Source organism: Phragmites australis, chromosome 12, assembly GCF_958298935.1.
Source record: "Phragmites australis chromosome 12, lpPhrAust1.1, whole genome shotgun sequence".
In the NCBI taxonomy this organism is placed as follows: domain Eukaryota; kingdom Viridiplantae; phylum Streptophyta; class Magnoliopsida; order Poales; family Poaceae; genus Phragmites; species Phragmites australis.
In genome coordinates, this window is record NC_084932.1 from 32,643,848 (window position 1) to 32,658,259 (window position 14,412).

The window sequence follows — 14,412 nt, forward strand, 5'->3', positions numbered from 1 at the left end:
TCTAGCAGAAGGGCGTGGGAACATTAAATGCACAGGTCCCATCCCGTGCCATCCGGCGCGCCTCGGGATAACGTTGTGAGGCCCGCGCTGCTGTGGCAGGAGAACAAGACAGGGCAGGCACGCCGGGCCACTCGGCCACTGCCCGTTGGGCCCTCTCCACGGCGCCCGTTGCCAGCGCCATCATGACGCCTGCTAACCAGGCACGGGGCGCGTTTTCAACCCCCGTCGCTTCGCCAAGAGGCTATGATGACGCCCTTTCCATTTATGGTACATTGAAACTCGTGCCCTCCTCTTCGGGACATGCTACTGCCGGCGGGTATTTAAAGCAGCTGGCAGTACGAGCAAATCGGATCGGATCGGATCGAATCCGATCGAAATCGAAGAAAAAAGAGAGACAACGGTTGAGAGAAATGGGAAAATCTCTGAACAAGCAAAGACAAGCTCACACAGACCGAAGAACAAAGGGCCCCAGGCTCTAGGATAGACAGACATTCTTGTAACCAGCAACATCCTTGAGGGACATTCTCAGGATATTTATAGCATTCATACAGGAGTAGGGTGTTACGCCTCCGTGTGGCCCGAACCTGTCTAAACTCCCAGTGCATTTACTCTTCTCTGCATTGGATCATTCCACCCCCGCCAGCCATCGCATTCATATCTATTTATTTCTCCAGCAAACTTGTTCAGGATCATCCCTCCGGCCGAATCTCTAAAAAGGGGTCCCTCAGATCCCTGCGACAGGAGTTAATCCTCCGACACACATATTTAAGAATTTTGGACTATCATACTTTTCTTCTCACCTAATGAAATGCAGAGTCGTGGCTCAAAAATGATGGCGGCCTTGAGGGAATCCATGGCCTTGGACTTGGGCGGGCTGCCCCGGGGGTGCGGGGAGGACGGTTTGGGCAGCGGTGGCGATGCGTTAGGGTCCCGGGGCTTGGGTGGGTAGCCATGGCTGTGCTTTAGTGCCATGTCAGAGGCATCGCCGCAGAAGTAGTTGTTCTTGAGGAAGATGAGCTCGTTGGACTCCTTCATGCAGTGCTTGCGAATGGGGGTCGACCGGTCGGGGCTCAGTGGAGTTAGGTTTAGGTTTCCTCACTATGTGGGTTGTGGCTGGGCGAGGAGTAGGGGGACTAGGTCATGGAGGCTGGGCCTGCATGTAAGATTTCTGATGACCTATGGGCACCTATGGGCAAAACAAAAAACCCAAGCCCAACCAAACCCATTTCAAGTACCAGACCCATGGGTACAAAATAGAATCCAAACCCAGATCCGTCGGGGGCAGAACTTGTGAGTATCTGAACCCATAGATTCAATTGTCATCCTTAACTCTAAAGTTCCTAGAATAATTGTTCTAATTCTAGAACTTAAGTCAAACAAAAAAGGACTTGACAGTCTCACAGTGCAATTATTATTTTAGCGATAGTGTAGATGTAGAAATTTTCAGAAATTTTAGTAACAATGTACAACATAACCTCACTTATAGCGGCTAAATTTTTAAGAACTTTTCAAAACTGCTAAATAGGGGGTTTTGCCGAATTTGCAAAACATACAACTTTTAGTGTGTTTTTACCCGAGATGTATCTAGCCTTACGTATTCCAGCTCTATAGATAAAAAATAAAAGCTTGCTCATTAAAACTCATTACCAAGCTGAAGGAAAGTCAAGAGATTCCCATTTAAGAAAAACCTTACAAAGGTAAAAAATAATCTTTTTTTAGATGGTGCTTATTTTAAATCTAGAATGGAACTAGAATAAGATTGTATGAGGATACTTGGTTAGGTAATTATCGCTCTTTCTCAACTATGTCTGACTTTATTTAATATTATATGGAAAAAAATACCACAGTTGAGAAAGTGATGTATAATACACCGTCTTAGCCATTTCGAAGGGTATTAGCTAGTGGGGAAAAGTTACATACTTCGCAAGACTTAATTGGTGTCTACGATAATCAGGGTCCAATTATCAGGATAAAGGAGTATTTTTAAACAGGACTTATATAACAATGTACAACAGGAGGTAGCACACCTTGGTTAACCACAACACGTTCTTTTTTTCAAAAAAAAAAAACTTGCGTGAAAACTTGGACAACCCTAAAATAAAAAACTTCTCATGATATTTGCATAAAGTGTTAGTATTAACCAAGGATAATCTTGCTAATAGAAATTGGAGAGGCAGTTAAAAATGTTGTTTTCTAACAAAAATGAAAATGTCCAACATCTACTTTTTTAATTTCCAATCCGCTAGACCAATACTTGGGCGTATAGTTCAAAGCTCTAGGACTTAATTCTCCTAGTAATATTTCACATATGTTCGGTGGTTGGCTTTCGAGAGTGGGATCAAAAGAAAAGAAAAAAATCTTGGTTGGAATTGTAGCTCTATGTTGGTTAATATGGCTTCATCGTAACAATATTCGTTGGCAAATGAAAATAATACTACTTTTATGTGTGCTGTATTGAGGGGGACATATTGGTTGTGATGTTGGTCTATGCTGCAGCCAGAGGGGGGCTTTTGTGTTGCTGCCATAATAATATCCTACTCTGATCCATAATATATATGCGCTGGTTGCACATCTAAGTTTTCATTTCTTAGATATGGAGTAGCAGCAGTTACCAATTTTGATCGATTCATGCTTCTGTATAGGTATGAAAACGGTTTGAATATTTTTCGAATCGAATCCGAAAAAATGGATACGGATAATCTTATCCGGATATGAATATTTCTTATCCAGATAAGGATACGGATATGGAAAATAATTTTTAGGCCGGATATGAATACAAAAACGGATAATATCCGGATAATATTAGATTCAACCAGCTTATTAAAAAACAAGCTCTTCACCATCACCAACAGGGCAATAACCCGTCATGGCCCTAACTACTTAGAGTATATTATTATTTTTGTTGTTTATATACTTATAATTTATTTCTTTTATATGTGAAGTTATTTAATAATGTTTTAATAAATATAGAATAACAGTTTTAATGTTTAAATAAGTTTCTTAAATGTTTTTAATTCTGTAAAATTCATAAATAATTATGATAATTTAGAAAAGATTTTTTATTTAGTAAAATAATTTGTAATAATCTGTTAAATTCATCTTTGTGTTTATTTACTTTCTAAAAATCCTTTTTAATTCCTAAAATTGCTAAAAATATCTAGGAAAATCCCAAAAAATACTGGGAGCCTTAGAAAATTCCTACGCCCTTCTTTCACCCTTTCCAAATCATATCTCCACAGTTACAACTTTGCTCTAATCATTTTCTTATATTACATTATTATTTTTATACGTATAATTTAAGAGATCTTTATCATTTGATAGAGCAATTAGATACCTTTGGACCCACGGTCTATATCTCTATCTATGATTATCTCTTTAATCCTAGAGATGTACGGCTCACACCCCTCCGTCGACGCGTGTTCCGAAGCACTACACTGTTCTTCTGTTCCCCTCAGCAGTTGGATGGCTCTCTAGCTTCTACTTACTTCGCCCACGATATATATCCTCTCAGGCGCCCGGCCGTCGCCCCTTGGCTCACTTTCGATCCGGTCAGCCTGTGTCGTTCCCCATCGTCCTTGACGCCGCTCAAACCGCTCGTCTAGCCTCCCCACGCCGCACGCCGGCGTCCAGCTGCAGCCAGTCCACCGCACCTCCGCTGACCGGCTAGTCGTTTGTTCCCGCGCCTGCGCCCAGGATCGGAGGCGTGGCCACATCCGCTCTCCCTCGCCGGCGTCGCCAACGGCTCTCTCTCTCTGCCTCTGGCACTCTACACGTACACGCCAGGACCGTCACTGGCTTCAATTCGCCGACCTGAGTCTGAGTTACGTCCGGCCTAGGTTGGCCAACCTCAGTGGACGTGTAACTGCCCTTTGAGTGAGTACAATTCATTGTAATTTTAAGCCTTTTATGCTCTTATTCATGTATTAATAAATCTGGATACGAGTATTATTCCACACTCACAACACCACAGGACGGTACAGCCAAAAAGGAGAATGGATTACAGAAAAGTACACACACACCCCACTGAATGTCTGAGCATGTAACAGTGGTGAAGCTTTAAGGGGGGACAGATAAAAGAACGTACATGCGGCCATTACTTGATTACGGCAGGCTTTATTTAAAGAAGACAAGCAAGCACGTCCTGCACTCATCGAGTCGTCATGCATGCACGCATGCAACTACTTACCGTCGCCGGTGCTGCGCTGTGGCGGGTCTCCGGATTTCGTCGTTATTGTGTCCGCAGCGCCGTCGTCGCCGATGCCGTTCCTGGTGGAGGGGAAGATCATGAACACGAAGCTGGCGAGGAACCCAACCGCCAGCGGCAAGTTGGCGAGGAACTCCCTCCACTGGCGGGACTCCTTCGGGACCAGGCAGTTCTGCACGCCGGCGTCGCAGAAGGCGAGGGCCACGAACACGGCGGCGCTGAAGAGGGCGTGCAGGAAGTCCTGCGGCCTCCACTTCTTACTCTTCCTCAATTTATCGAGCTTCTTCTTCTTCTCCTTCTCGTCGAACAGGGGCAAGTCCTCCAGCTTGTGGTTGAAGAGCTTGAAGCCATGGGGGGTGGCCACCCCGTAGTAGGTGTTGCCGCCCTTGTCGGTGACGCTGTCGGTGAAGCAGAGGACCGCGCAGAGCAAGGTGAGGAAGCCGATGAGCCCCCAGGTGAAGGCGAAGTTGACGCGGTCGTGTTCGCAGTTGCCGCGGTTGGTGAAGGACGGCGCCATCGTCTGGAAGGCCAGCGTGGTGCCGGTAGGCAGGAGCTTCGACAGGTTCGCCGCTGTCCCCAGCGACTTGTCGAAGAGCCCTTTCTTCGGGCTCTGCTCAACCTTCTTCTCGGCGTCGGACGGACTTGGGGGGGCCTTCTGCTCACTCGTCGTCTTCTCGGCCTCGGGCTGGCTTCGAGCGTCCATGTCTCCCATGATGGATGTGTGTAAGCAGCAGGTCAGCATGCATGCCCTTTTATACACGGCGGCCTGCAACCTGCATGGTGGCAGAAACAGACTGGAACCAGATGCTGAAAGCTGGAAAGACCAAAGTGCACGCGATAATATATGCGCCTGGTATGTATTTCTGTTTACGTCGCTTGGGTATTAGGTTAAGTACCGGCCGGCAGCGAGGCACCACGTACAAGCACGTCGCCACCTGGACCCTAGCCCGCAGCGCACTGATGCCGGTTATGAACCGCGTCTGCACCATGCATTTAGTTTCCAGATCCCTCCAAATTGGCATCGTTACTATAAAAACTATTTTCTAACACTTTAGTATTTTTTTTACAGGTGATTTAAATGACAAACCATCACCTATGCAAATAGGATCATTAACACGGGCAATTCACATGAAGAATCGCCTGCGTAAAAGGTCATTTACAGATGCGGTTCCTTATGTGAACCGTATCTGAAAATAATATGATTATCACAGATGATTTCTTATGTGAACCGCCTATGTAAAAGATTATTTTTTCATCTGGTAATGAGCTGATAATAGGTTGCAAAAATTCATAACTTTTTTCTACGAAGTCGGATAGAGATAAACTTTATATAAAAACTGTAGCTCTTGACGAGATCTACAACTTTGTAGTTGAAATATTTTTCATTTGAAACCATTTAAATGTACAAATAATCGACATGCATTTCCTCGGGTGCAAAACAAAATCGCTTTTTTTGGGCCAAAATTATCAATTCTGGAAATTGATTACCAGGGGCGATCTGTTTAAGGAAACATCTGTGGAAATTAAATTACCAGATGCGGTCCACTTAAGAAACCACCTGTGAAAATCGATTAACACAATCGGTTTCTTAGAACCGCCTCTGGTAATAGGTTTCCACATGCGATCTCTTTTACACTTGTGAAATCGTCTATTTTTACAGGCCTTCGACCAGAGGCGGGTGGCTAAACGCCTGTGCAAATGGGTGTCACACCCTGTTTTAATGGACAAACCAGATGCGGCTTATGTGTACTCAGTATGTTCAACATACAAAAGGACGTCACAGGTGAAGTAACAAAAGCAATACTTTTATAGAAATAAACGTCAACTCTTACATCAATTGGTATATATTATCTTCTATATAGATATCTGCAGCAGAACAGAAGTACTGGTGCCCAACAACACTGTAAGCAACCGACCGGGAGACACGCACCTAGAACGTTACAACATCGTCTGGATAGTCTTCAACATCTCCACTCACTGAGCACCACTACACATGTCGCATGACATAGGGAAAACAGTAAGTGTGAGCACATGACGCACTCAACAAGTGTACAAGAGAATAATGATATGCAGACTTATATCAAGGACAAGCTGATACATGGTATATTTGCGTAAATGCAATTAAAGAAAAGATATTCAGACTCAAAAACATTAAGCAGTTATTAAGTGAATGTAACCCAAATGACCCAATAACTGTCACTCAAGGCTACACACATTGCAAACTATAACCATCTCATATCACCAGACCGTATCCACAACCATATCCATATCCATAACCATAACCACAACCAACTAATCATGTGATGATCAAAGTCTCTCATGACCGTAAGCACGGCTGATATACCAGATTTTACACTCTGCAGAGGTTGCACAACTTTCCCACAAGTCGTGATTTCATCACTTGCAAGCAGGTGACTAAAGTCTCCATGTTGCAGTGCTGGACAAGCACAATACACACTGCCTAAGGTGTGTTGTCAGGAGATCACTATGAAACCTTTACAAAGAATCCTCCCAGTATGTGTCACCATCAGTCTAGATTTCACCGCCAGGGTTTATGAAAGTGGACGTATCCCTCTCTACCTAGAATCCCCCTCTTGTGCCTTGCTGTTTCTAAGGTATGCTGCCTTCAATATACAATGCCTCCAACTGGCCCACACAGTACTGAAAAACTCTAATTAATCAGCTAAGCCTACCCATATCAGTCTAGTGTTTATACGGAATTTCTTGGGTTATCGCTCCACGAACCGGTCCTTACTTAGGTTACTTGAGCAAACACTAAACCAACAATATAACCATGACAAACCATAAACACCCCTTTGCTCAAGCCCTAAGTTTCCATGTTGCTATATCAAATTCATCACCATATTAACCATCATTGTTACATGTGTTCATTAGTGAAGTATATGATACTTCCCGATATTCCCGATAGCATGGCTAATCATTTCTACCCATAAAAAACACCTAACCATAAATCACTTAGGCTTCAAGGAATAATAAGGAAATATCTAGGTAAACTCTAACATAGATGACTACCCATCAAGTTAAGATTGCATACAATTTTGTAAAACAAAACAGTTTAAAACATAGGTTCAAAATGATTAAGAAGTACACTTGCCTTTTACCCAATGCTGCTCAGTGTTGTCAAAACCTTGGTCTTGAAGTCCCTTGAATGATTCCAAAATGCTATTGACTAATCACGGGAACTACCGACAAACAACACAAAGGAAACACTAAGAACATCATATCAAACATTATCAAAACACTTTAAAAACACTGTGGTTGGATAATTTATGATTTAAAAAAAAAATTAGATGCAAGAGTCACCTAAATCGGAGTTAAGGTGAAAGAGAATGGGCTTTTGTGAGACGGATTAGGCTGAAAAGGAAATGATGGTTTACCGAAATTATCTTCCTATAGGAAAACACTTTATTACGTAATCATTGTGTTAGGCTTGATAACATCATTGCGCAAGGTTCAAAAAATATTAGGCAGATCAGACTTTGCTGACTAGGTTAAGCAGAATGATATGATGCTGACTTGACTTGGCATGCCATGCAAACATCGACTTGGATTAAAGAAGGGATATGTTGAGGTCTAATTTTGACCACCCATGATGGATCAAATGGCTGGAGATTGCACTTTTGGTTAAGGATACTTTCGGCGACTCTACGTAGCAGCGGCAGCTTGGGTTTTGTCCGAGACGGCGATTGAGCACGTGGCCACTGACATCGACATTGAGCTTCAATGACATTTCAGCGAAATGAGGGAAGCATGGCATAGAATACGGAAAGGCTAACTCAGTAGTATGGTTGGTTTTGGAAGGGATACTCCGAGGTAGCGGCAAAATAGTGACGACTGCTACTAGGTTTGGTAGTGACCGCGAATAGACGCAGCAACAAAGATGCTCGCGTTCCCAGAGATAGGTTATGAAATTTGAGAAACCATCAAAACAGAGACATTTATATTTGCTGGGAACACAATTATATAGCACGGGTTTGGGAAGATCATCTCCTGAGAGGAAGAACAATCAGTAGAGATGAGATAGGTGACAACTACGACATGCTGCGGTTGGCAACCACGTTCCGGTCGTGTCGCTGCACAGGAGGTGAAGGACTCATAGGCCATGTAGAAGACTCTATGGGACACACCGTGACACAGATGGCACATCCATACAACTTTTGGATTGACGGAGAACACGAATGCAAATCTAATGCGCGCGCAGAACACGTCCAGACTGGAGCAGTGGTCACGGTGATCGCATTCCCATTGGTGTTAGTGCTTTAATAGCTAATCTAGTTGGTGAGGGCATGGGAAACATCCTGGGGCACATGCTAGACAAAGGGTATGGTGATTCAACCTCTAGTCGGTCGGGAGCGCCAATGCCAATCGGCGGCCACATGGCTGTCCACGACGGTGACGACTGTGGCGGTGCAAATCAGGCTTTGGCCCTAGTTAGGGCTTGGCTAGGGACTTAGAATGATGGTAAAACAAGAGTAAGTGAGGAGAAGGAGGGGTCCTCACCTTGCTTTGATGGTCGAGGAAGAAGGATTCGCGGAGACGATGACGTAGCGCATCACGGGTGGTGACGACGGTGGCATTGGCGAACGGCGGGTTACGGGAAAGGCAGCAGTGGTGACTAGGGCTTTGGGGCATGGAATAGGGGTAGGGGAGGGCGTGCAACTCCAATTCATAGGGCTGGGGGCGGCTAGCTGAGGTGGAGTCCAAATCGGACACGACTCGGGTTTGAGTTCAAGTTGGTTACGGTTTTCTTTTTTGCAGCCCTCTATTCCGATGATGATATCTCCACCGTTCAGACTCCAAATTGGATATTTCTAGACTCTATCTTATAGTACTCGAAAAGATATACAACTCTGGCTTTGATTAGAATTTCTGAAAATACCATCTTGATTTTCAAAAATACGTCATAAGATAAACTATTTGAACTTAGAGACATCTGTGCAGCATTGATTTTGGGGGCTATAACTCCTAGATCCATTATCCAAAAGGGGAATTCCATAGTTTCAAATCAAAGCGCGATGAGACCTACAACTTTGGTATTTTCAAAATTTGCATTTGAGGCTGTCTCAAACTCTGAAAGTGCATGGGAAGATGAGGCTGTTCAGGACTCTGCGAATATTTACAGATTTCATATATCCTTTTTGGTAGAGCTTCTAAGGACTTGTGTATTGGCTAAGAGCTTGGGCTTGGGTAGGATTGGGCCCAAGGACACTTTAGATATATATAGGGTTTTAGAATAGAAACTTTTGTAGAGAAATTTAAACAGGTTTGAATTTGAATTTGGATTTGGATAGAATTTGAGGAAAAGTAAAGATTGACTTTCAATAAGGATTTGGATAAGATTTGAATTGAACTAGAGAAGGATCACGTATGATCAAGAATTGAATAGATGATGAATTTAAGGATTTTGAATTTCAACCATTAAGGTCTTTAACTTATTCACTATTGAGTTTTGTAAAAATCTTTTCAAAATCTTTTTCACTCAAAATACCAAAGAGAAAGAAAAAAAAGAACTCTAATGTATTTACCTGGCTCCTAACAAAAATCAGCATGTAATGCACAAGAAATAATAATCTATATTGATTGATTGTTTATGAAAATAGGTTTTAAACCTATTCTACTAGCGAAGCTATTTAATAATCTTAAAAAATTTAAAAAAATTGCAAATTCTGAAAACCAGGGTGTTACAATGGGTTACCACCCGCCTCTGAAAATAATTTTTGTAGTAGTGCATGCATATACCCCACGTGTGCTATACAATTAATATCTTCATTACATAATCAAATATTGCTGTTGCATTGTGCGGGTGATTTGGCAAGATATATTGTGTTACCCTCTAAAAATTGAAATACGTACTTTCAACTTTTTAATGTACGTAAGAATAGTATACACCATAATGTTACTTGTTTTTTATTTCAACAAAAAATGCCAAATATATGGCTTTCAAATAATACTGATAATTTTGCACTAAAAATATACAAATAATAAAGTTCGAAATTTTTACCTTTTTATGCAAGCAATAATATAGAAACCAAATACATGCAATTTCAAATGAAAAAAATAAAGTTCAAAATTTGAACCTTTTTATGCATGTAAATACTGTAGAACCCAAGTGCATGCAAAGTTCACACACGGGATTGTGGGCCTTGGGTCCAGACCCGAAGGCAGTGGCGACCCGACTTTTCCACTTTCGAGGTGGAAAGTGTTTGTCTACAGTCCACATTTTGGTCGGAAGATCACCGAATTACTGACACATCAGAGTAGCATAGCAGAAACAATAGTGTATCCATAGATTAAAATCACCGAGTAATTTAAGATAACTCCGATGACAGAGTACCATTAAGGTACATAGAACAACTTATGTCATAAGGTCTCTATCCTAGAACACACCAAACCCAACCTTTTGAGACTATGATCGTGGTAGTTAGTTCTGCTCTTCCTCATTCTCCTTCTCCAGATAGGCACCTTGCTGTAACACCCTGATTTTCAGATTTCTCAAATTTCTAAAACTTTCCAAGAGTATTGAATAGCTTCACCAGTAGAATAGGTTTAAAACCTATTTTCTTAATCAATCAATCAATATAGGTTATTATTTTTTGTGCATTGCATGCTGAGTTTTGCTAGGAGCCAGGTAAATGCATTAGAGTTTTTTTTCCTTTTCTTTCTCTTTGGTGTTTTGAGTGAAAAATATTTTGAAAAGGATTTTACAAAACTCAATAGTGAATAGGTTAAGGATCTTAATGGTTGGAATTCGAAGTCTTTGAATTCATCATCTATTCAATCCTTGATCATACCTGATCCTTCTCTAGTTCAATTCAAATCTTATCCAAATTCTTGTTTAAAGTCAATCTCTCCTCTTTCTCAAAATTCTACCCAAATCTAAATTCAAATTTCTTATCTACTCCTATTCTTGTTCAACCTTATCTTTTGGTTTCTCTCAAATTCACTCCAAACTCAATTCAAATTCAAATCCTATTCAAATTTCTCTGTAAAAGTTTTTTTTCTTCTAAACCCTAGATATACCTAAAGTGTCTTTGGGCTCAACTTTGCTCAAATTCAAAGCCTTAGCCAAGTCTTCTAGATGGCCCAACAAAGGATCCACAAAATCTGTAAATTTTCGCGGAGTTCTGGACAGCCTCATCTTCTCATGACGTTTTCGAGTTCAAAACGGCCTCAAATGCAAATCTTGACAATACCAAAGTTGTAGGTCTCGTCGAGAGCTTCGATTTGAACCTATGGAAGTCACCTTTTGGATAATAGAGCTGGGAGTTATGTCCCCCGAAATCAGTGCTGCGCAGAGAAGTTTGAGTTCAAACAGTTTATTTTGTGATGCATTTTTGGAATTAAATATGACGTTTTCAGAAGTTCCAATGACTACCAAAGTTGTAGATCTTTTCGAGTAATACAATTTAGAATCAAGAAACGTCCAATTTGGAGTCCGGACGATAGAGATATCATCCTCGGAATACAGAGCTGCGAAAAAGGAAACCGTAACCGACTCGAACTCGAATCCAAATCGTGTTCGGTTTGGACTCCACCTCATCCAGCCGCCCCTAGCCCTATATATATGAGTTGCACGCCCTCTCCTACCTCTATTCCATACCCCCAAGCCCTAGAAGTCACTGCTTCCCTGTCCGTGCATCGCCGGAGCGCCGCCGTTCGCCGGAGCCGCCGCCGCCGCCGCCCGTGATGCGCTACGTCGTCTTCTCCACGAATCCTCCTTCTTCGACCATCAAAGCAATGTGAGGAACTCTTCTTATCCTCCCTTACTACTGTTTTAGCATCATACTAAGTCTCTAGCCAAGTCCTAGCCCCGGCCAAAGCCCGATCTATGCCGCTATGGTCGTCACCATCGCGGACAGCCGCGAGACAGCCGCGCTGTAGCTGATTGGCATCGATGTTCCCGACCGACCAGAGGTCAAATCACCAAGCCCTTTCACCGGTACATGTCCCATGATGTTCCCCACGCCCTCACCAACCAGTTTGGCCAGTAGATTAGCCAAACTATCGAAATCAAGGTCGACATACCCGCTGTCTGGTTTCTGGACGTGTTCAGCACGCGCACTGGATTTGCATTCGCGTCCCCTGTCAATCCGAAAGCCATATGGATGCACCAACCATGTCACGGCGTGTCCCATGGAGTCTTCTACGTTACCCTAGGAGCCCATCTCCGTTTGTGCAGCGACACGACCAAGACGCCATTGCCAACCACAGCATGTCGCAGCCATCACCCGTCTCATCTATGCTGATCGTTCTTCCTCTCAGTGGATGATCTATCAAAACCCATACCATAGCATTGTGTTCCCGGGTTATATGAACATCTTTGTTCAAAAGGTTCCCCAAATTTGATAGCCAATCTCCTAGAACGCGAGCGTCTTTGTTCCTGAATCTGTTCGCGGTCACCACCAAACCTAGAAGCAGTCATCGCTGTTTTGCCACTACCTCGGATGACCCCTTCCAAAACCAACCATACCGCTGAGTTAGTCTTTCCGCGTTCTACACCATGCTTCCCCCATTTTAGTGAAACACCACTGAAGCCGACATTGATGTTTGTGGCCACATGCCCGATCGCCATCTCCGACGAAACCCGAACCACCACCGCTACATAGAGTCACCGATAGTATCCTTAACCTAGAAGCACAACCTTCAGCCTTTTTGATCCATCATAGGTGTTCGATACTAGATCTCCGCATATCCTTTCTTTACCAAGATGGTACTTGCATAGTATGCCAAGTCAGAGTCATATCATTCTCCTTAGCCTAGTCAGTGAAGTCTAGTCTGCCCTACACTTCTTGAATCTTGCGCAATAATGTTGTCAAGCCTGACACAGTGATTGTGCAATAAAGCCTTTTTCATAGGAAGATAGTTTCGGAAAATCAGCATTTCCTTTTCAGTCTAATCCATCTCCCGAAAGCTGTTCTCTTTTCATCTTAACTCCGATTTACGTGATTCTTACGTCTAAATGTTTCTAAAATCATCCCTATCCAACCATAGTATTTTTAAAGTGTTTTGATGATGTTTGGTATGTTGTTATTAGTGTTTTCCTTTGTGTTGTTTGTCGGTAGTTCTCGCGATTAGTTGATAACGTTCCGGAGCAGTTCGATGGACTTCAAGACCAAGATTTCGACAACACTGAGCAGCATTGGGAAAAAGGCAAGTGTCCTTGATCATATTGAACCTATGTTTTTAAATGTTTTGTTTTACAAAATTGCATGCAGAGTCAATATGATGGGTAGTCACCTATGTTAGGGTTTTCCCTAGATTTTCCCTTATCATCCCTTGGAACCTAGATGGTTTATGGTTAGGTATCTTTTGTGGGTAGATTGCTTAGCCATGCTTTTGGGATGTTAAGAAGTGTCATAATCTTGACTAATGAACATATGCAACAATGGTCGTTAATGTATTAATGGTCTAGCAACATGGAACCTTAGGCCTTGAGCAAAGTGGTTTTGATGGTTGTCATGGTTATGATGTTGGTTTAGTGTTTGCTCAAGTAACCTAAGTAAGGACCGGTTCGTGGAGTGACAACCCAAGAAGTAACGTACCAACCACGAGGCTGATATGGGTAAAATGTGACATACTGATTAGAGTTTATCCAGTGTGTGTTGGGTCAGCACAAAAGGGGGCTTCTGGGTAGGAGCTGTTGCTTGCGTAAAGCCTGGCGGTGAAACCTAGTGGGCAGACATGCACTGGATTAGTCTCTGGTTAGTGGAAAGTGTCATACAGTGATTCTTGGCGGCACACCACTGGCGTGTGTTAAGTGTTTCGCGAACATGGCAACATGGAATTCACTGACTCGTGGGGAAAGCTGGACAACCTCTGCAGAGTGTAAAACTGTTATAACAGCCGTGCTCACGGATATGAGAGACTTGGATCCTCACATGATTAGTTGGGTTGTGGTTATGAGTTTGGTTGTGGTTATGGTTCTGGTACAGGGAGTACTAGATGGTTGTGGTTATGGTTCTGGTACAGGGAGTACTAGATGGTTGTGGTTATGGTTCTGGTACAGGGAGTACTAGATGGTTTTGGTTATAGTACAGGGAGTACTAGAAGGTTATGGTGTGCAAGGTGGGGAGCCTTGTATGCTGGATGCTGAATTGTTTAGGTTACATTCACTTAATAATTGCTTAATGCTTTTGAGTCCAAATATGTTTTTATTACTCGCATTTACGCAAAAATACCATTTGTTA

At 42.8% G+C, this 14,412-nt stretch overlaps 1 protein-coding gene across 1 annotated transcript; it reads right to left on the reverse strand.

Moving 5' to 3' along the window:
- Window positions 1-4,113: 4,113 nt before the first annotated feature.
- Window positions 4,114-4,908, reverse strand: LOC133886057 (protein DMP10-like). Its single transcript, XM_062325788.1, has one exon. It carries the CDS (start codon window positions 4,905-4,907, stop codon window positions 4,179-4,181), a length of 729 nt encoding a protein of 242 aa, XP_062181772.1. The 5' UTR covers window position 4,908; the 3' UTR covers window positions 4,114-4,178.
- Window positions 4,909-14,412: the final 9,504 nt, after the last annotated feature.